The sequence below is a fragment of the Microcaecilia unicolor genome, chromosome 3, assembly GCF_901765095.1.
Source record: "Microcaecilia unicolor chromosome 3, aMicUni1.1, whole genome shotgun sequence".
Taxonomy (NCBI): domain Eukaryota; kingdom Metazoa; phylum Chordata; class Amphibia; order Gymnophiona; family Siphonopidae; genus Microcaecilia; species Microcaecilia unicolor.
Genome location: NC_044033.1, coordinates 320,872,635 through 320,895,980, shown reverse-complemented (window position 1 = coordinate 320,895,980; position 23,346 = coordinate 320,872,635). Strand labels below are relative to the sequence as shown.

General features: G+C 43.2%; 1 protein-coding gene across 1 annotated transcript; it reads right to left on the bottom strand.

The window, feature by feature from the left end:
* Nucleotides 1–219: 219 nt before the first annotated feature.
* LOC115464677 (vomeronasal type-2 receptor 26-like) lies at nucleotides 220–23,133 on the bottom strand. Its single transcript, XM_030195038.1, has 4 exons — nucleotides 22,312–23,133; nucleotides 19,920–20,147; nucleotides 16,043–16,169; nucleotides 220–1,124 (listed from the first exon to the last, which is right to left on the bottom strand). Exons 1-4 carry the CDS (start codon nucleotides 23,131–23,133, stop codon nucleotides 220–222), a joined length of 2,082 nt encoding a protein of 693 aa, XP_030050898.1.
* Between the last annotated feature and the right edge of the window lie 213 nt (nucleotides 23,134–23,346).

The window sequence follows — 23,346 nt, the reverse complement described above, 5'->3', positions numbered from 1 at the left end:
TGACAAAATTGTCATTGACTGTTATATTTACTTAAATTTTGTGTTCAAATTGTGAATAACCTCTTATTTTAGCTAAAATAATAAAAAAGAAAAATATGTGAACTGTAGGATGGCCTTGACCAGTGATGCAGCTTCTGCAAAAACAAACACAGATAAGTCACTTTGGATTTACCCAACAAATGATAACAATAATAAATTAATGTATCATTTGCACAAATTTTAATCATTCCAATTTTTAGTTAGGAATTTTCTACTGTTCCTTTCAGGCCTCAGCAGAATAATGAAGCACTTAGGGAGAAAGATACAGCCCAGAAGGCCAGCACTTGAAGCCAGGATAGCAAATATCTCCACTGCTACTACGTACTTGCCCTTTGTGCTCAGATACGTTGGGATGAAGGAGACCCAGACACTGCAGAACACCAGCATGCTGAAGGTGATGTACTTGGCCTCATTGAAACTGTCAGGTAGATTTCTTGCTATGAAAGCTATGATGAAGCTGATACCAGCCAAAAATCCTAGATATCCCAGAACACAGTAAAATGCAACTATTGACCCTTCGTTACATTCAATTAGTATTGTTCCAGTTTCTGATCTCATATTAAGATATGGGAAGGGAGGAGCAGTACACAACCAGATGAGACAGAGAAGAGCCTGAAGAAGGGAACAGGAAAGGACTATAGAGTTTGAGAACCTGGAACCCATCCATTTCCGAAGCTTGTTCCCAGGTTTGGTGGCTTGGAAGGCCATGACCACAGTAATGGTTTTTGCTAATACAGAGGAGAGTGAAATGGAAAATGTGATCCCAATGACAATCTGTCGGACAATACAAATCACCTTTTCAGGACGGCCAATGAATATCAAAGAACAGAGGAAGCAGAGCATGAGTGAGATAAGGAGAATATAACTGAGGTCTCGGTTGTTGGCTTTCACTATGGGAGTGTCTTGGTAGTAAATGAAGATTCCCAGAATAACAGCAGTGATGAGAAAGAGGAAAGTTATGATGAAAGTCAAAATTATCCCCAAAGGCTCTTCATAGGACAGGAAGGTTATTACTTTTGGAATGCAGGCATCTCTCTTCTGATTAGGCCATTGGTCCTCTGGGCATGTTATACAGATATCCATATCTGAGAATGAAAATATTGTCTTATTATCTCATAGCATCTGTTGCAGAATATTTAGGCACCTAAATATTAGTGTCCTTTTGTAAACTTATCCCCTATCAGCCAAAACTTTTTCAACCACACCTCAAACATTGTATAGTATTCTTGTAGTTGCATGGCATTATTACAAAAGCTACAGAGAAGTTTGATTAAAAGGGTAGATCAAATCTCATATTAGGAAAGGCTAAAGAAGTTAGGGCTCTTCAGCATGGAGCAGAGGGGAGATATGCCAGAGGTCTGTAAGAACAGGTAAACATAAAATGTTTGTTTACTCTTTCAAATATACTTGGACAGGAGAGGCTGGTAAGAATAAAGGAAATAACCTTTTATTTATAATGAAGAAAATAGAAAATATCCTTCTATGTACAATAAGTAAGAACAAGAGGAATCGTATGTTTTAGAAGAAATGAAACTTATAACAGTATATAAGTGCAGAATGAGAAAGCCAAATTGAGCAGCCTTGTAACTCAGTCTGAATGTCTTGCTGGCTGTGTGACAAAAATGCTCCAGAGGGAACAATCACTTTTGTATCGACTAAGAGAAATACCAGTAAAGATTTTACTTGATTGCTGCATATCCGAGTCTGATTGTCTCTCTTATAGTAGCCAAGGAGTGTATCTCCAAGGCTGAAGTGTCTTCCCCTCCCAAAGGGCAAGGGACAGAAGAACAGTAGTTAGCTGCATTATGAAAAAGTGTAAACAGATTCCTGGAGGAAAAATTCTTAAAACATTATTAAGGTAGATCTGGGGAAAGCCAAAGTTTATTCCTGAGAAAAAAAGGGACATGGAGTATCTATTTTTTGAGGTTCTGCTATGTACTTGTGACTTGGATTGACAACTGTTGGAAAGAGGATACCAGGTTAGATGGACCTTTGGTCTAACTCATTAGGGCAACTCTTATGTTTGCAAATTTGGACAATAATGACTACCCACAAAACAGAACATTTGCAGGGTCATTTTCGAAAGAGAAGGACGCCCATCTTTTCAGAAGATGCCCGGTTGGTGTCTTGGTATGTCAGGGGGACCAGTACACTATGAATGTTAGCTCCTCCCATGACCAAAGGGCTTGCATTTGGTCGTTTCTGAGATGGGCGTCCTTAGTTTCCGTTATCACTGAAAATCAGAAACGACCAAGTCTAGGGACGACCATCTCTAAGAACGACCTAAATATCAAGATTTGGGCATCCCCGACCGTGTTATCGAAATGAAAGATGAACGTCCATCTTGTTTCGATAATATGGGTTTCCCCGCCCCTCCACCGGGACGTTTTGCGAGGACGTCCTCAGCAAAACCTGGGCAACCCCTTCAATTATGCCCCTCCATGTGTTCTAAAGTTCTGACATATCAATAGAAGTCAAGAGTAACAATACCACAAAACAGTGGGGAGAACTATATAATTTTTTCCATCATATCAATTCTGTGTGCCCCATATTTTCAAATCCAAATGCTCCCATAAAGCAGCTTACTCTAAAATTTCACCATTAGTGGTGAACACTTACCAACACCTATTTTCTAGGCAGTTAGGGCTCCCTGCTAATCAAGCGCTAATCATTTGCTACATGGAATATAGCTGCACTGATTAGCACAGAATATGCCTATTCTCTGCCCCAAAGACACCCAGTACCCCAAACTGAATATTGGACCGATAGTTTATGTTTGAATCTTTTTTTATTGATGGCACAACCATATAAACAGTGTAATGCTAACTCCCAAGAGACTATACATCATCAGATACACATTTTCTTCCCAGTCTTCCTAACCTACCCCTCCTATAACAACTCCTCTCTTCCCTCTACCCCTATCCCCCTTCCCTTCCTTCTACAAGGTACATATCAAATCATTGAACTTTCTTGAAATATTTGTCTATATGTTCAACAACTGACTCAGTGCTCCAGAGGGCAAAGTTCGATAAAACGGGTTCCATCTGTCCATGAACTGTTCAAATTCTTGATGTGGTCGTTCCTTAATGAATAATCGCTCCATCCGTAGCAAAGACACCATCTGAAATCGCCATGTCTGGAGCGAGGGGCCCTTTATGTTTAACCAGTCAAGTAGAATTGATTTCTTTGCCATCAGAGTTGCCCGCTTCACAAAAGCCACATATCCTTTAGGCCATGGAGTACCAAGCTCTGGCTTACCAAACAATAGCATAGGTGAGTAGGTCCATTTTGCATTCCATAGGTTCGTCGTTTGAGCAAGGAGGTTGGTCCAGAACCTCGCTACTCTCGGGCAGCTCCAAAACATATGCCCCAGTGTCGCCCCGCTCCCTCCACACTTTGGGCATGCCCCATCTGATGACAAGTCCATATGGAACGCCCGACGGGGGGGCACATGGAGCCTTAATGCAAACCGATACTGTAGTTCCCAACATGCTGTCCATGGCGTCATCCGCCTCAACGCTAGTACATGTTCTTGCAACACACTTGTTGGGATCTGTATTGTCAGATCTCGTCCCCATTCCTTAGCATATTTAGCATAGTCCAACTCAGATTTGGTGTGCTTGATATGTCTATGATGGAACGACAAAGGGACCTTTTGTTGAGAATTCAAGGAAAGGACCGAAGCCAATTCCTCCTGGACGTCCTCTGTTAGTTTCTCCCATGGCAAGCTGGAAACATAGTGGGTTAATTGCCAATAATAAAAATAATCTTTTGGTCCCAAAAGCTTCGAGTCCCAAACGATCTCGGTTTCCCTTCCTCAGTGATTATATGCTGTAAGTATATTGCTCCTTGGGCTCTCCATTTGCCAAATATCGCATGAAGGTTACCTGGCGGAAAAGTTGGATTACCACATATCTGCAAAAATGGAGTAACTCTGTAGGAGCAGTGATGCAATCTGCATAACCATTTCCAAGTTTTTGTGCGGTAGGCAAGATATGTGAGACCTCTAGGGCCGATGCTTTTGACACTTCACTCCATGTAGGGTACTACTAAAATGATGGGGTTTGAATAAGTTTAATTCAAGCTGAGTTGCCGAAAAATCATTGGTTCCCCGAAACCAATCATTTAAATATCGCATAGAGCACGCTATTGATATTCCGTCGGCATGCTTACCATATCCAGTGGTAGCCTTGATCTTCTTCCCCTCCACAAAAATTTCCCAATGATTGAGGTCATCTTTTTTTCATCTGTGTTTTTGAGGTATAGCGGTAGCATTTGGAAAGCATATAGCCAACAAGGTATGACCATCATGTTGTACATTGCAATACGTCCAAGTAGCGAGATGGGCAGTGGCTGCCAGAGATTCAATATTGTTGCAGTCTCTATTAACAGTGTTGGAATATTTTGCTCATATAATTTACATAGGTCTTGTGGGATTTGCACTCCTACGTATTTAATTTCCATCACTCCCTTTAAGGACCGTTAGTTTATATAAAACATATCTATATGAGTACTAAAATTATCTGGATACACTGAAACCTCGGTTTTCGTCAATAATTCGTCCGAAAAACTATCAACGAAAACCAAAATCGACGAAAACCGAGGCAACAAGCAATTTTTCTTTTAAATGAATAAAAAAGGCTAGTGTATAGAATAAATGAACATTTAACATGGCATTTACCTTTCTGAAGACTCTTCTTGGTGTATGGAAGATGGAGAGAGAGGAGCAGAGATTATTGTTTGGAAGGGGGATCCCCCTCCATAAGGACACTATCTGGGGGGGGGGGGGTCACTTCCCTTCTTGTTCTTTTGCCAATAGGACCAGCTTCTGGGGAGGTCACTTCCTTTCTTGTTCTTTTGCCACTAGGACCAGCTTCTGGGGGGGGTCACTTCCCTTCTTGTTCTTTTGCCACTAGGACCAGCTTCTACTACTACTACTACTACTACTTAACATTTCTAAAGCGCTACTAGGGTTACGCAGCGCGCTGTACAATTTAACATGGAAGGACAGTCCATGCTCGAAGAGCTTACAATCTAAAAAGACAAATGTACAGTTAATCAGATAGGTCAGACAGATTGGGGCAACCTATATGTTCAAAAGGTTAGGTTCCGAATGCAGCATTCAAGAGGTGAGCTTTAAGCAAGGATTTGAAGATGGGTAGGGAGGGGGCTTGGCGTAGGGATTCAGGAAGATTGTTCCAGGCGTAGGGTGAGGCAAGGCAAAATGAGTGGAGCCTGGAGTTGGCAATGGTGGAGAAGGGTACTGAGAGGAGGGATTTGTCATGTGAGCGGAGGTTACGGGCAGCAATGTAGGGGGAGATGAGGGTAGAGAGGTAGGGTGGAGCAGCAGAGTGAGTGCATTTGTAAGTAAGGAGGAGAAGCTTGAATTGGATGTGGTATCTGATCGGAAGCCAGTGAAGCGACTTGAGGAGAGGGGTGACATGAGTATATTGGTTCTGGCGGAATATGAGACGTGCGGCAGAGTTCTGAATGGATTGAAGGGGGGATAGATGGCTGAGTGGAAGGCCAGTGAGGAGCAAGTTGCAGTAGTCGAGACGAGAGGTGATGAGAGCGTGGACGAGAGTACGGGCGGTGTGCTCAGAGAGGAAAGGACGAATTTTGTTGATGTTGAAAAGGAAGAAGCGACAGGTTTTGGCAGTCTGCTGGATATGCGCAGAGAAGGAGAGGGAGGAGTCGAAGATGACCCCGAGGTTGCGGGCAGATGAGACGGGGAGGATGAGGGTGCCATCAACTGAGATAGAGAGTGGGGGAAGAGGAGAAGTGGGCTTAGGTGGAAAGACGAGGAGCTCGGTCTTGGGGGGGGGGGGGGGGGGTCACTTCCCTTCTTGTTCTTTTGCCACTAGGACCAGCTTCAGAGTCTGTTGACCCATGCCGCACAAGAAACGTGTCCAAAGAGGTTTGTTTCTGTCGCCTCTTTAAGATTTGCCTAAAATGGGGCAACAAAAATGGGGCAACACATTATCATTGAACAAGTTGCAGACATGGCTTGCAACAGCTTTGTCTGGGTGATTTTTCTCCACAAACACCTGTACTTTACTCCACATGGAGAGGATGTCCTTAATCTCTGAAGAAGGAACATTCTCTACTGTTTCTTCCTCATTATCCGAAGCAACTTCTTCATCTGCCGTCTGTTGCACTTCTAGTTGAAGGTCTTGCAGCTCTTCAGTGGTGAGTTCTTCTCTGTGGTCATCCACCAACTCTTCCACATCCTCACCACTCACCTCCAAACCCATGGAATTACCTAAATGAACAATTGACTGCACAACATGTGTAGGGTCATCAGGTGAAGGATCTAACCCTTCTAAATCTCTCTCATGCACACATCCTGGCCATAATTTCTTCCATCCACAGTTTATCGTCCTGGATGTCACTCCCTGCCAAGCCTTATCTATGAGGCTGATGCAGTTGAGAATGTTGAAATGGTTTTTCCAGAACTCTCTTAAGGACAATTCTGTGTCTGATGTCACCTCAAAGCACCTTTGAAACAATGCTTTTGTGTACAGTTTCTTGAAATTGGAAATGACATTCTGGTCCATGGGCTGGATGAGTGGTGTGGTATTAGGGGGCAAGAACTTCACAGTGATAAAACGGAACTGCTCCAACAGTGCATCTTCCAAACCTGGAGGATGTGCAGGAGCATTGTCCATTAACAGGAGGCACTTAAGGGGCAAATGGTTTTCCTGGAGGCATTTTTTCACACTCGGGCCAAACATTTCATTCATCCACTCAATGAAAATTGCCCTCGTGACCCATGCTTTCTTGTTTGCTCTCCACATCACACACAGTTTACTTTTGATCACATTGTTTCTGCTAAATACTCTAGGAGTTTCTGAATGGTACACCATTAAGGGCTTCACTTTACAATCACCACTAGCATTACCACACAACAGAAGAGTAAGCCTATCTTTCATAGGCTTATGTCCTGGCAGTGCCGTTTCCTCCTGTGTAACGAACGTTCTCTTTGGCTTTTTCTTCCAAAACAGGCCAGTTTCATCACAGTTGAAGACTTGTTGGGGGATAAATCCTTCAGCCTCTAGGTAATCTTTGAATTCAGACACAAATTTTTCAGCACCAGACTTGTCCGAACTCGCAGCTTCTCTGTGCCTAGTAACACTGTGTATGCCAGTGCATCTCTTGAATTTTTTGAACCAGCCTCTGCTGGCCTTAAAATCACTTAGTGAAGTAGCACTCGTCCCGGGCATTTTCTTTATGAGATCGGCATACAGCAGTCTGGCCTTTTCACATATAATGGCCTCAGAAACAGAATCGCCATCTAACTATTTTTGATTGATCCATAGTAACATAGTAGATGACGGCAGAAAAAGACCTGCACGGTCCATCCAGTCTGCCCAACAAGATAACTCATGTGCTACTTTTTGTGTATACCCTACTTTGATTTGTACCTGTGCTCTGCAGGGCACAGACCGTATAAGTCTGCCCAGCACTATCCCCGCCTCCCAACCACCAGCCCCGCCTCCCAACCACTGGCTCTGGCACAGACCGTATAAGTCTGCCTAGCTCTATCCTCACCTCCCAACCACCAGCCCTGCCTCCCAACCACCGGCTCTGGCACAGACCGTACAAGTCTGCCCAGCACTATCCCCGCCTCCCAACCACCAGTCCCGCTTCCCACCACCGGCTCTGGCACAGACCGTATAAGTCTTCCCAGCACTATCCCCGCCTCCCTACCACCAGCCCCGCCTCCCGATCTTGACTAAGCTCCTGAGGATCCATTCCTTTGGCACAGGATTCCTTTATGCTTGTCCCACGCATGTTTGAATTCCGTTACCGTTTTCATTTCCACCACCTCCCGCAGGAGGGCATTCCAAGCATCCACTACTCTCTCCGTGAAAAAATACTTCCTGACATTTTTCTTGAGTCTGCCCCCCTTCAATCTCATTTCATGTCCTCTCGTTCTACCATCTTCCCATCTCCGGAAAAGGTTTGTTTGCGGATTAATACCTTTCAAATATTTGAACGTCTGTATCAAATCACCCCTGTTTCTCCTTTCCTCCAGAGTATACATGTTTAGTTCAGCAAATCTCTCCTCATACATCTTATAACGCAAATCCCGTACCATTCTCGTAGCTTTTCTTTGCACCGCTTCAATTCTTTTTACATTCTTAACAAGATACGGCCTCCAAAACTGAACACAATACTCCAGGTGGGGCCTCACCAACGACATATACGGGGGGCATCAACACCCCCTTTCTTCTGCTGGTCACACCTCTCTCTATAAAGCCTAACAACCTTCTAGCTATGGCCACTGCCTTGTCACACTGTTTCGTCGCCTTCAAATCCTCAGATACTATCACCCCAAGATCCCTCTCTCCGCCCGTACCTATCAGACTCTCCCCGCCTAACACATACGTCTCCTGTGGATTTCTATTCCCTAAGTGCATCACTTTGCATTTCTTCGCATTGAATTTTAATTGCCGAACCTTAGACCATTCTTCTAGCTTCCTCAAATCCTTTTTCATGTTTTCCACTCCCTCCCGGGTGTCCACTCTGTTACAGATCTTAGTATCATCCGCAAATAGGCAAACTTTACCTTCTAACCCTTCGGCAATGTCACTCACAAATATATTGAACAGAATCGGCCCCAAATTAATAATAACTGTTCCACATCTTCAGTTGTTTGTGATCTCTGTTTTGTTATTGCATTCACACCTTTTGCTACTTTTGCCTCCTTTATTGCTTCCTTTTTTGCAATGATTAAACTTATCGTGGATGGTGACTTCCCGTATATGCGGGCAATTTCAGCAATCTTAATGCCACTCTCGTATTTTTCAATGATTTCCTTCTTCAACTCAATTGTGTTCCTGTCCTTCTTCTTTGAAGGACTGCTGGCCATAGAAACTTTTTTGGGTCCCATGATGAGAGCAGGGACTTTGATACAGGCACTCAACCAGCTGTAGTAGTAGTGTGGCAAAACAATGAAATTTGGGTCCTAATGTACCTGCAGGGACTTTGATACAGGCACTCAACCAGCAGCAGCAGTATTGTGGCAAAACGACGAAATTTGGGTCCTAATGTACCTGCAGGGACTTTGATACAGGCACTCAACCAGCAGCAGCAGTATTGTGGCAAAACGACAAAATTTGGGTCCTAATACCTGCAGGGACTTTGATACAGGCACTCAACCAGCAGCAGCAGTATTGTGGCAAAACAATGAAATTTGGGTCCTAATACCAGCAGGGACTTTGATACAGGCACTCAACCAGCTGTAGTAGTAGTGTGGCAAAACGACAAAATTTGGGTCCTAATGTACCTGCAGGGACTTTGATACAGGCACTCAACCAGCAGCCATGGGCGTAGACTGGGGGGGGGGGCAAGGGGGGCATTGCCTCCCCAAACGACGACTGAAACGGCGACTTTTTTTACCTGAAGTCGCAGCGATGAACGGGCAGGCAGCGCTGCGGTAGTAAAAGCAACAAGGAGGCAGGTTCGACTCCGCCCTTCACTTTTCTGCCCTCTCAGTGTCCCGCCCAAAAGGAAATGACATCAGAGGAAGGCGGGACGCAGAGGGCAGGGAAGTGAAGGGCAGAGTCGAACCTGCCTCCTTGTTGCTTTTACTACTGCAGCGCTGCCTGCCCGTTCATCGCTGCCACTTCGGGAGTGGAATGGAAGTGTAAGCCAGCCTATCTCGTCCACTGTAAGTAATGAAGACATCACTGTTTCCATTCCCCCGCGCAGCCGTCGCCGTTCACTTAACACAGCAAGCAAACCTGTGAGCTGCTGCATCCACGTTGTCATTTTATAGATGCTGCTAAGGGGGAGAGAGGGGGGGGAGACGCTGGATAGAAGGGGGAAGGGGATGGACAGAAACAGGATGGGCAGGGGAGAGAGGAGAATTGCTGGACAACAGGGATTGATGGAGGGGACAGGGGAGAAAGGAAATTTGCTGGAGATGGATGGAGGAGAGGGCAAGGGAGAATGGAGAGTTGCTGGACAGAGCGGAGGGCAGGGGAAGGAGGAGAATTGCTGGACATGGATAGATGGAGGGAAAAGGGGAGAGAGGAAATTTGCTGGAGATGGATGGATGGAGGAGAGAGCAGGGGAGAATGGAGAGTTGCTGGACGGAGCGGAGGGCAGGAGAAGGAGGAGAATTGCTGGACATGGATAGATGGAGGGAAAAGGGGAGAGAGGAAATTTGATGGAGATGGATGGATGGAGGAGAGGGCAGGGGAGAATGGAGAGTTGCTGGACGGAGCGGAGGGCAGGGGAAGGAGGAGAATTGCTGGACATGGATGGATGGAGGGGAAAGGGGAGAGAGGAGAAATGCTGGACATGGATGGAGGGGAAGGAAGACAGAGGAAGTAGATGCACATGGATGGATGGAGGGGAGGGGAGTGAGGAGAAATGTTGGATATGGATGGAGAGGAAACTGATGCATTTAAGGGCTGGATCGGAACACTTTGAGGGCAGATACTGAAACTGGAGGAAGGATAGGGACAGGGCTACAGATGGTAGACTGGACGCATAAGGACACAGGAGGATGGTGGACATGGTGAGTGAAAAAATATCAAATGGAAAAAAGACACTGGGACCAAAGCGAATAGAAAAATGTAATGATCAGACAACAAAGGTAGAAAAAAGTATTTTATTCAGAATTTATTAATTGGAATATGTCAGCTTTTGGAAATGTGCATCTGTGGTATGGGAAAGGGGTTGGGGAAATACTACTGGAGAGGAAGAGGGAGTGCTGGGTAAAGGGGAAAGAAGGAAGGAAGGAAGGAAGGAGAAAGAGCCGGCTTTTTTGGGAATAACCATAATGTATATGTATGAGATATCGCATACATATTCATATTCATTATGGTTATTCCTAAAAAAAAGCCAGCTCTTGCTCCCTTCCTTCCTCCATATTAGCATAATTTGCATATGCATATATGCAAATGAACATGCTAATATGCCCCACCCCTTCCTTTGCCCCCCCAAATGAAACAGTCAAACTACGCCTATGCCAGCAGCAGCAGTATTGTGGCAAAACGACGAAATTTGAGTCCTAATACCTGCAGGGACTTTGATACAGGCACTCAACCAGCAGCAGCAGTATTGTGGCAAAACAACGAAATTTGGTTCCTAATGTACCTGCAGGGACTTTGATACAGGCACTCAATCAGCAGCAGCAGTATTGTGGCAAAACGACGAAATTTGGGTCCTAATGTACCTGCAGGGACTTTGATACAGGCACTCAACCAGCAGCAGCAGTATTGTGGCAAAACAACGAAATTTGGTTCCTAATGTACCTGCAGGGACTTTGATACAGGCACTCAATCAGCAGCAGCAGTATTGTGGCAAAACGATGAAATTTGGGTCCTAATGTACCTGCAGGGACTTTGATACAGGCACTCAACCAGCAGCAGCAGTATTGTGGCAAAACAACGAAATTTGGTTCCTAATGTACCTGCAGGGACTTTGATACAGGCACTCAATCAGCAGCAGCAGTATTGTGGCAAAACGATGAAATTTGGGTCCTAATGTACCTGCAGGGACTTTGATACAGGCACTCAATCAGCAGCAGCAGTATTTTGGCAAAACGACGAAACTTGGCTCCGAAAACAGCAGCAGTGTGATCCCACAACCGGAAACAACGCCATAGAAAAATGACACGTGAGTAAATTCTGACCTTTTAAATTCCAAACTTCTCAACTTTCTGGCTATAGGTGAGATACCTGATATTCTCTTTAATTTAATGCTTATTGCTTAATTAATTAATTTGCCCTGTGAAACCTCTTATTTTCTTTCTTCCTCTTCCTGCCAAGTTCTGATAGAGAGCAGAGGCTGTTTAATCTGCATTGCATTGAGGCTCTAAAGTTGCATTTTACATTGCTGAAACTGATATAATTATTGGGAATATTTAGATTTATATTACAAAAAAGGAAAGTTATATTCTAGGGCAATTTTGAAAGTTAAATCAATTGAAAATTCGTTGATCAGACTGTACCATTTCTGGTCCCATCTAGAGAATTGCCTTGATAACAGCATTTAGCTGACACATTGAGACTTATAATCCCACCCACCCTCCCCACATCCCAACCACCCCAGGGTTTTCCAATCATTTATAGACAAACCAAACCTCATTAACTTTACTCCTCAATCATACACAGGCAGTCTTGCAGACTGTTAATCTCAACATAATACACCTGTTCATACCCATTTCAACCAATCAGGATGACTTTTATTCTCTGCAATAATTGTGGTGCTTTTGTTTCAAGGCCAATCATCTGGAGACTTAAAGCTTGTCCTATCTGTCTTCAGCTATCCAGTTTAAAACAAGAGCTCAGTAAAGTAATGCAAGAATTGGATGCAATTAAAGCAGCTTCTAGGACTGCACAGAATAATAACTTCTCACCACTGCCTCAAAGAATAAAACCACATAAGAACAGATGGTTCACAGTAGGCTCAGGCAGACTTCATCAGGTAACACAGAAGCATCCACCCGCACAAGTGTTCCCACTAAAGAATTCTTTTGCTCCATTACAGCACTGTGATGCTCCTGAAAATAAAACATTACAGCACTGTGATGCTCCTAAAATTAAAACTGAGGCAGAGGAAAAAGCAATAAAGTTGGAACAAAAAGATACGAAGGTACCCAAAGTGAAAAGACACCCCCAACTCACAAATGTTGAAACACATACCAGGAAATATAGATGGAAAGCAATGGCCACAAATGCTCGTAGTCTAAGCAATAAAGTTCATGTCCTTCAAGCCCTGATGTTGGAGGCAGACTTAGATGTTGTTGCAATCACGGAGACGTGGCTCAATGGTTCCCATGAATGGGATGCAAACATACCAGGCTATAATCTATTTAGGAAGGATAGAGAGGGTCGAAAAGGTGGAGGAGTAGCTCTGTATGTAAAGAATGATATCATGGCGACTGAAATGACAGGGACCTGGGGAAAAGAAGAAGCACCTTAAAAAAAGAGGATAGAACCTCTGTCCACTTGGGTGTTGTCTACATACCCCCAACACAATTAGAGGAGCTAGATAAAGATCTGATCGCAGATATTCAAAAATTAGGAAAGAAAAAAGAGGTTCTGTTGATGGGAGATTTCAATCTGCCAGATGTAGATTGGAAGGTTCCGTCTGCAAAATCGGAAAGAAGTAGAGAGATTGTGGATGCTTTCCAAAGTGCTCTGCTCAGACAAATTGTGACGGAACCCACGAGGGAGGGAGCAACACTGGATCCGGTGCTCACAAATGGGGATAGTGTGTCAAATGTCCGAGTGGGTGCACACCTGGGAAGCAGTGACCATCAAACGGTTTGGTTTGATATGATGGCTGAAGTGGAGGGCGGCCACTCTAAACTCTCCTGGATTTCAAGCGTGCTGACTTTAGTAAAATGGGGGAATACCTGAGGAAGGAGCTGATGGGCTGGGAGGACGTACAAGAAGTGGAAGGACAGTGGTCCAGGCTGAAAGAAGAAATAAATAAGGCCACAGACCTTTATGTAAGGAGAGTAAATAAAAGCAAGAGAAAAAGGAAACCGATATGGTTCTCCAAGCAAGTGGCTGAGAAAATAAAGGCCAAAGAGTTAGCGTTCCAGAAATATAGAAAATCTCAAGAAGAGGAACACGGGGAGGAATACCAGATGAAGCTGAAAGAAGCCAAGAGAGAAGTACGTCTGGCGAAGGCGCAAGCGGAAGAACAAATGGCTAGAAATGTAAGGAGGGGAGACAAAAATTTCTTCAGTTATATTAGTGAAAGGAGAATGACTAAAAAGGGAATTGTGAGACTAAAAGATACAGCGAAACGCTATGTACAGTAGATAATGATGAAGAAAAAGCCAATTTGCTAAATAGATACTTTTGTTCTGTTTTCACTGAAGAAAATCCTGGAGAAGGACCACGAGGGACTGGCAAAAGTACACCTGAGAATGGAGTGGATAGAGCACCGTTCACAGAAGAGAGTGTGTATCAACAACTTGGAAAGCTAAAGGTGGACAAAGCCATGGGACCGGATGGGATCCACACCAGAATATTGAGGGAGCTCAGAGAGGTTCTGGCAGGTCCTCTTAAAGATTTGTTTAATAAATCCTTGGAGATGGGAGAGGTTCCGAGGGATTAGAGAACGGCGGATGTGGTCCCTCTTCACAAAAGTGGTGATAGGGAAGAAGCTGGAAACTACAGGCCGGTAAGCCTCACTTCGGTTATTGGAAAAGTAATGGAAGCGATGCTGAAGGAAAGGATAGTGAATTTCATGGAAGCCAATAAGTTGCAAGATCCGAGACAACATGGTTTTACCAGAGGGAAATCGTGCCAAACGAATCTCATTGAATTCTTTGATTGGGTAACTGGAGAATTGAATCATCCACGTGCTATAGACGTAATCTACTTAGATTTTAGCAAAGCTTTTGACACGGTTCCCCACAGGAGGCTCTTAAATAAACTCGATGGGCTGAAGATAGGTCCCGAAGTGGTGAACTGGATTAGGAACTGGTTGACGGACAGACGACAGAGGGTGGTGGTAAATGGAGTTTACTTGGAAGAGGGAAAGGTGAGTAGTGGAGTGCCTCAGGGATTGGTGCTGGGGCCGATTCTGTTCAATATATTTGTGAGTGACATTGCCATAGGGTTAGAAGGTAAAGTTTGCCTATTTGCGGATGATAGTAAGATTTGCAACAGAGTGGACACCTGGGAGGGAGTGGAAAGCATGAAAAAGGATCTGAGGAAGCTAGAAGAATGGTCTAAGGTTTGGCAATTAAAATTCAATGCGAAGAAATGCAATGTGATGCACTTAGGAAGTAGAAACCCAAGAGAGACTTATGTGTTAGGTGGTGAGAGTCTGATAGGTACTGAGGGGGAGAGGGATCTTGGTGTGATAGTATCCGAGGATCTGAAGGCGACAAAACAGTGTGACAAGGCGGTGGCCGTAGCGAGAAGGTTGCTAGGCTGTATAGAGAGAGATGTGATCAGCAGAAGAAAGGAAGTGTTGATGGCCCTGTACAAGTCGTTGGTGAGGCCCCACCTGGAGTATTGTGTTCAGTTTTGGAGGCCGTACCTTGCGAAGGATGTTAAAAAAATGGAAGCGGTGCAAAGAAAAGCTACGAGAATGGTACGGGATTTGCGTTCCAAGACGTATGAAGACAGACTTGCTGACCTGAATATATATACCCTGGAGGAAAGGGGGAATAGGGGTGATATGATACAGACGTTCAAATATTTGAAAGGTATTAATCCGCAAACAAATCTTTTCCAGAGATGGGAAGGCGGTAGAACGAGAGGACATGAAATGAGGTTGAAGGGGGGCAGCCTCAGGAAGATGTCAGGAAGTATTTTTTCCACAGAGAGGGTGGTGGATGCTTGGAATGCCCTCCCGCGGGAGGTGGTGGAGAAGAAAACGGTAATGGAATTCAAACATGCGTGGGATATGCATAAAGGAATCCTGTGCAGAAGGAATGGATCCTCAGAAGCTTAGCCGAAATTGGGTGGTGGAGCAGGTGGGACGAAGAGGGGTTGGTGGTTGGGAGGTGAGGATAGTGGAGGGCAGACTTATACGGTCTGTGCCAGAGCCGGTGATGGGAGGCGGGACTGGTGGTTGGGAGGCGGGAAGTACTGTTGGGCAGACTTGTACGGTCTGTGCCCTAAATAAAGCAGGTACAAATCAAGGTAAGGTATATACATATGTTTGTCTTGTTGGGCAGACTGGATGGACCGTGCAGGTCTTTTTCTGCCGTCATCTACTATGTTACAAGTAACACAAGATTAGCTACATGGGCACGCCGATGAAATCCGGGGCGATCGACGAAAACCGAGACAAAATTTTCGTGAGAAAATTCGACGATAACTGAAACCGACGAAATCTGAAGTCAACGAAAACCGAGGTTTCACTGTATTGATGATCAATACCTTGCTTTTTTTTTTTTTTTATAGCCATACCCGTTAATATTTTTACAGTGTTGACTGCAAAGGCTGGATATGGGCTCAATGATGAATAACCAGTGCCCAAGGGCATGTCTCATTATAATGTCATTGCTCACCAGTTTGGTTGGAGATCTCGCCTTCTGAACAGCGAATACAGTCATAACAGCAAATGGACCTTCCTTCCCTGGTTAATTTCCTGAACCCAGGAAGGCAACTTGGGTTGCATCTGGACTGAGGAGGTGCCTGAGGATTGAGAAAATAATCGTACAAAGTTGTGATAACACTGGAATATGACTTTTCAGATGCAGTTTCTTTGTAAACGTGAGGTTGTTCTAGCCTTTTACGTTTTTTTGTCTCATTACCAAGCTACTCAGGAGAATATGGGAATGAGGTATGAGCACTATATTTTGAATGGAAGATAAAATATAATTTTATTTAATTAATTTTGTTATTTGTAAGCTACCTAACCATAAAGTTCAAGTTAGTGAGGTTTATACGGTGTAACATAGAACTTGAGTACTTGGCCCAATCTGCACATGTACATTTGGAAGACATAATGCTGAATTGTACTATATGGATCATTAGTGGCCCCTCTATGACCCACTGATACTCATTTACTAACAATGATGATTAATATTGCAACATCAGACATTCAAACATATAAAGAGGAATCCAATAAAATTTATATGGAAATATAATGTTTGATTTTAACAAAATATTTCTAAAAAGCAAGGAAAAGACCTCAAAATGCCCGACCGCTTACTTTCAGTTTTCAGCGGCTTTAACTGGGGTCATGGTGTTCATCACTGGTCATAAAAACCTTGCTTGGAAAGAATTATTTTAAGTTTTAATTTATTTCCAAATAGATTTTAACAATTTTGCTCTTTTTACAAGAAAAGTTTTTTTAAATATATTGACAATATCAATGCTAACTTCAAATTTTCTTTGGTTCATAAAAACCTTCACTGATTCTCATGAAGTGCTCTAAAGCAGCTTTACAAAGATAAAGTAAAGTCGAGCATTTATCTGTTGCCCTTCTAAAGCAGCTTTACAAAGATAAAGTAAAGTCGAGCACTTATCTGTTGCCCCTCTAAAGCAGCTTTACAAAGATAAAGTAAAGTCGAGCACTTATCTGTTGCCCTTCTAAAGCAGCTTTACAAAGATAAAGTAAAGTCGAGCACTTATCTGTTGCCCTTCTAAAGCAGCTTTACAAAGATAAAGTAAAGTCGAGCACTTATCTGTTGCCCCTCTAAAGCAGCTTTACAAAGATAAAGTAAAGTCGAGCACTTATCTGTTGCCCCTCTAAAGCAGCTTTACAAAGATAAAGTAAAGTCGAGCACTTATCTGTTGCCCCTCTAAAGCAGCTTTACAAAGATAAAGTCGAGCACTTATCTGTTGCCCTTCTAAAGCAGCTTTACAAAGATAAAGTAAAGTCAAGCATTTATCTGTTGCCCTCTAAAGCAGCTTTACAAAGATAAAGTAAAGTCGAGCACTTATCTGTTGCCCTTCTAAAGCAGCTTTACAAAGATAAAGTAAAGTCGAGCACTTATCTGTTGCCCTTCTAAAGCAGCTTTACAAAGATAAAGTAAAGTCGAGCACTTATCTGTTGCCCCTCTAAAGCAGCTTTACAAAGATAAAGTCGAGCACTTATCTGTTGCCCTTCTAAAGCAGCTTTACAAAGATAAAGTCAAGCATTTATCTGTTGCCCTCTAAAGCAGCTTTACAAAGATAAAGTAAAGTCGAGCACTTATCTATTGCCCTTCTAAAGCAGCTTTACAAAGATAAAGTAAAGTCGAGCACTTATCTGTTGCCCCTCTAAAGCAGCTTTACAAAGATAAAGTAAAGTCGAGCACTTATCTGTTGCCCTTCTAAAGCAGCTTTACAAAGATAAAGTAAAGTCGAGCACTTATCTGTTGCCCTTCTAAAGCAGCTTTACAAAGATAAAGTAAAGTCGAGCACTTATCTGTTGCCCCTCTAAAGCAGCTTTACAAAGATAAAGTCGAGCATTTATCTGTTGCCCCTCTAAAGCAGCTTTACAAAGATAAAGTAAAGTCGAGCACTTATCTGTTGCCCTTCTAAAGCAGCTTTACAAAGATAAAGTAAAGTCGAGCACTTATCTGTTGCCCCTCTAAAGCAGCTTTACAAAGATAAAGTAAAGTCGAGCACTTATCTGTTGCCCCTCTAAAGCAGCTTTACAAAGATAAAGTCAAGCATTTATCTGTTGCCCTTCTAAAGCAGCTTTACAAAGATAAAGTAAAGTCGAGCACTTATCTGTTGCCCCTCTAAAGCAGCTTTACAAAGATAAAGTAAAGTCGAGCACTTATCTGTTGCCCTTCTAAAGCAGCTTTACAAAGATAAAGTAAAGTCGAGCACTTATCTGTTGCCCTTCTAAAGCAGCTTTACAAAGATAAAGTAAAGTCGAGCACTTATCTGTTGCCCCTCTAAAGCAGCTTTACAAAGATAAAGTAAAGTCAAGCATTTATCTGTTGCCCTCTAAAGCAGCTTTACAAAGATAAAGTAAAGTCGAGAATTTATCTGTTGCCCAACAGATAAGTGCTCGACTTTACTTTATCTTTGTAAAGCTGCTTTAGAGCACTTCATGAGAATCCGTGAAGGTTTTTATGAACCAAAGAAAATTTGAAGTTAGCATTGATATTGTCAATATATTTAAAAAGCTTTTCTTGTAAAAAGAGCAAAATTGTTAAAATCTATTTGGAAATGAATTAAAAGTTAAAATAATTCTTTCCAAGCAAGGTTTTTATGACCAGTGATGAACACCACGCCCCCAGTTAAAGCCGCTGAAAACTGAAAGTAAGCGGTCGGGCGTTTTGAGGTCTTTTCCTTGCTTTTTAGAAATATTTTGTTAAAATCAAACATTATATTTCCATATAAATTTTATTGGATTCCTCTTTATATGTTCGGTGATCTTACATCTTGGAGTCCTGTATGGTAATCCTCTTACTATTGTCAACATCAGACATTCGTCATTGGAGCACCACAGCTAGTTTGCTCACTCAGATCCAAAAAAATCCCAGAGCTTCCACTTCACCATGACATTTACAACACCCTTGCAAGACACCTTCTGTTGAGAAATTTAGTCTGGCTTTACCTTCCAGCCCACACCTGATTGTAAGCAGTCTGAGGTGCAAGATATGGCTGACCACAAAGGCAAGCTGACAACTTTAAAAGTCATTTGTGGTCATGGCTATACCAATTTCAGTCAGACTGTAGTCAGTAATCATTCAAAGAACGGCAATGGGTCTTCAGAGGTGATCCACAAGGCCCCTATCAGGCTTATTTTCAAAAGTGATTGCCGGGCATCTTCCGACATAAATCGGGAGATGGCCGGCGATCTCTCAAAAGCGGCGAAATCCGTATAATCGAAAGCTGCTTTTTTGACAGCATCACAGCTTTCCCATCACCGAGCCGGTGAAAATTCTAGGGGGCGTGTCGGCGGTGTAGCGAAGACAGGACATGGGCGGGCATGGGCGTGGCTACCAGATGGTCAGCTTTCGCGGATAATGGAAAAAAAAGCGGTGTTCATCAGTATTTTGCTGGGTTTACTTGGTCTTTTTATTTTCACGACCAAGCCTCAAAAAGGTGCCCCAACTCAAGCCCAGCAAACTCTGGCATTTGGCCGGGCTAAACTGTATTCAACCGAAAAAAAAAGATGGTCGGCCAGCTTTTTCGATAATACGGTTCCGGCCAGCTGTTGCGCCACTGCCAAAATAGATCGCGGCGACCTATTTCGCCGGCGACATTCGATTATTTCCCTCCATGGCATCTACCAAGCAATAGAACACATCATCAATTTGTGTCCATTCACATGTCTGCCTGGTGATCTTGAAGCCCTCACTACCCACTGGCAGTAGTACAGTTAGAGGACTCCTACTGAGCTTATAAGGAACAGTGATCAGATTTGGTATTCTTATATGTTTTATAAAAACACGCATGATATGTGCATGGTTCACTGGTTTCCATTTTACATCTGACCTGACTGAACAAGTCCTCCCACACAATTGTCTTCTCATTGATGGTAAAGCTCTTCTCTGGTGGAGCATAAGGATTATAGCTTCCAACAATGTCATTACTCCGCGTCCCATCAGGTAGAATTACTGTGCTTATAATATCATATCCAATGGCGAGATCACCATTCTCATCAAAAAAAATTTCTTCACCCAGAACATTGTTAAAACGAAGCTTTTTCAGATAATAATGAAGCTAATGGAAAGCAAAACATTTTTATTAATGAACTCACTGCAAGAATACATTCATAAAATCAAACACATATAATCTAATTTTAGGGATGGACTTTAATTTCACAGCAACATGATGTAATGGATGTTATCTGGATAATTATTCCAGCTGCATGTACACGATTATCTACCTACCTATCTCTACCTATATTTATAGCTATATAAAAAGCCCTGTGGCTGCCTAGCCCCGATATTCAGTGGCACTAAACCAGGTATAGCTATTTGAATATCAGCTCTAACAACGCATGTTTAAAGTGGTGGAACCAGCAGTTATGCCAGCACCCGCATAGCTAAGTGGCAGAAATTAGGACAGCTAATGGTAATGATGGCTAAATCAAAAGGAAAAGTGAAAGAGAAGCCCTAATCCACAGACTGCAAGATGGTGGAGGTGGATGATGGCATGCTTATTCAAACACTTTCCTCAGCAGTAGTTGAGGCTCTGGTTAGCCATATCAAAAGGTATCTGCACAACTGAATGACATGGCCTGAGACAGGGGCGTAGCCAGACAGCAGATTTTGGGTGGGCCTAGTCAAGAAGTGGGTGGGCACCAAATGTTCTCCACCCCACCAAACAAATATCTCAACTGGTGGGAAAATGCTTCTCTCCACCTTGATAGTCTGCAGCAGGCATGCGCTGAAAACTGAGCATTCTCAGGTGCCAGTTTCGTGGAGAGCAACATTTTCATTACCATCATGGGGAAGTCTACAGCTGGCAGAGCTTGGGATCCCCACCAGTTACTGCTAAAGATGTGCTACTGTTGGGTGGGTCTGAGCCCTAAGTGGGTGGGCCCCAGCCCACCCAGGCCCATCTGTGGACATGCCACTGGCCTGAGATAGGGCGCTGCATGCAGAAGATAAAGAAACATACTTCCAACATGGCAGAGGCCTTGTCACAGGCCCAAGCCCAGCTGGCTCTCATGCAGAAACATTTACCTTTGATGACAAGATAGATAATTTGGAGTAAAAGTTGCACAGGAACAACCTCTGTTTTATTGTTCAACTTGAATCTCTGACTCAGAATTTATAGAGTTTTAAGAAACCAAGTTGGTGCAAGAGTAAATGTCAGATACGAGGCTGGGGGATTTGCATGCAACTATCAAGGAGAGGCTGAAGCAAGGAATTTAAATAAGTCACCTGAGCTGAGAGAAGGAGATAAGGTGAAGGGGGAGAGCTGATTGAGATCATTACAAAAACGATTGAAAGCTGAGTCTGTTGGGGTATGACTGGGAGGGCAAGAAGTGTGTGTGGGGGGGAGGGGTGAGGGTGGAGGCACTGGAAAAGAGAGAGAAAAGGAATCAGACCAGGGAACACAGACATAGAGGAAGGGTTCCAGGGAAAGAGGGGGCAAGTGAGGGGTGTGGGTGGAGGTACTGGAAAAGAGAGAGAAAAGGAAATAAGCAGGTGATTAGAAACATAGAAACATGACAGCAGATAAAGGCCATATGACCCATCCTGTCTGCCCATCCTCTGTAACCCTAATTCTTCCTGTTCCTAAGCGATCCCACATGCTTATCCCATGCCTTTTTAAACTCTGGAACAGTCCTCTACTCCACCACCTCCACCGGGAGGCCATTCCACGCCTCCACCACCCTTTCTGTGAAATAATACTTCCTCAGGTTGCTCCTAAGCCTTAGACCAGGGAACAGAGAAGGAAATCTCACCAACATGAACTTTATGGTTAGGTAGCTTACATTGCCAACGGAGTGGATAGGAAAAGAAACATGTTGAGTAAGATTAGCAGCAGAGGTTAAACCCAAGAAAGATGATGCAGAGTCTGACAGGGCAGGATGAAGTCACCTAAAAGCAGCAGAGGAGAGTATATGATCAAAAGAAGAAAGCTCATTGAACGCAGAGACAGATGATACGGGCAGATGTTTTGACAAATTGGAAAAAAAAGATGTACCCGCTGTGGAAGTAATTTATAAATAAAGCTCTGACATCTGTGCAATTAATACTACTCTCATCATTATATATATATGCTTTACAAGCAACTTGTATCTTTGAAATTGGTACACATCTCTGACGGTGAGCAGGAAGCATCTGTGTGACTATACAGACTTCACTGCATCCTGCAATTATAGACTATCCCTTGTTTCTGAAAATAGCATTCCTTCATCAAAGGATATTACCTTCCATGGTGAAAAATCCAAAACGTTCTCACGTTCTCCATGTAACAGGATGCTATTTCTAGAACCAGAAGTGATCATGTCATGCAGTGCATGTGCCAGACCGTACACAGCATTGTACACATTATAACTGCTTCCAAGGATTACGATGTCACAGTGTAAGATGTAGTTAGACGTTTCATCACTGCTGCAGGATCTTTGGATGCTCTTAGGGCACTTGTTGTTACACAGGTCCTTCCACCATGACTCTATGAATACATCACTTGAAAATAGAGCAGGATTCACCTCACGGACAAATTTGTGAAAGCTTGGAATAGTCCTCTTTCCCACAGTGAAAGCAAAGGTGTTTTTCCTATCGACAATGTTGAAGGGAATGAAAAATATCCATTCAGCTGTTATGATCCAGACCTTTCCCGGTACTTGCCAAATGGGTGTATATCTTATAGCATCTGTGAAGTCTCTATTACAATACAAAATAATCACTTTAGCTGAAGATGTAATGATGGTGTTGTAAATATTAGTAACATTTTGAATCATGATTGAACTGGACTCTTGGATGGTTTCTATGAATTCAATGCAACCTCCACTCTGCTCAATCTCTTCTCTCAGGATCTGCACAGCCCTCATGCTGTTTTCATCATCAGCTGCAATGACACCGACCCAGTTCCAGCCAAAATACTTCAACAATTTGATTATCCCAGCACAGAGGTGCAGCTCACTAGGGACAGTCCGGTAAAAATAAGGAAACTTAACTGTGTCGCTCATGACAAGATTCCCTGAGATGTAACTTATCTGTTGAAAATAAAAGATTGAATTCATCACCATCTTAGTCGTAAGATTACATTTCATTCACATATCAAATATTTAGAACAGAATTATACTGGGCAGAGTAGAGGAGATAAAGTATTAGATGATAAAGCCAACTGGTATGACGTATTAGAAAAGCTATACTGAGCTGTTGGGGAGACACAGCAGAGCAAAAGAGGGCTGTGCACAGAAAATGTTTGTGTTTTATTTCTTCTTTTTAATTCATTTTAA

Bases quoted from the DNA above. Each gene is read 5' to 3' on its own strand.
- LOC115464677 (XM_030195038.1), bottom strand. From the start codon at position 23,133: ATGGTGATGAATTCAATCTTTTATTTTCAACAGATAAGTTACATCTCA. The intron at 20,148-22,311 runs GTAATATCCTTT...GCTTTCCATTAG, and splicing joins TGGATTTTTCACCATGGAAG to CTTCATTATTATCTGAAAAA. The intron at 1,125-16,042 runs GTGAGCAATGAC...TTTCATTCTCAG, and splicing joins CGAGATCTCCAACCAAACTG to ATATGGATATCTGTATAACA.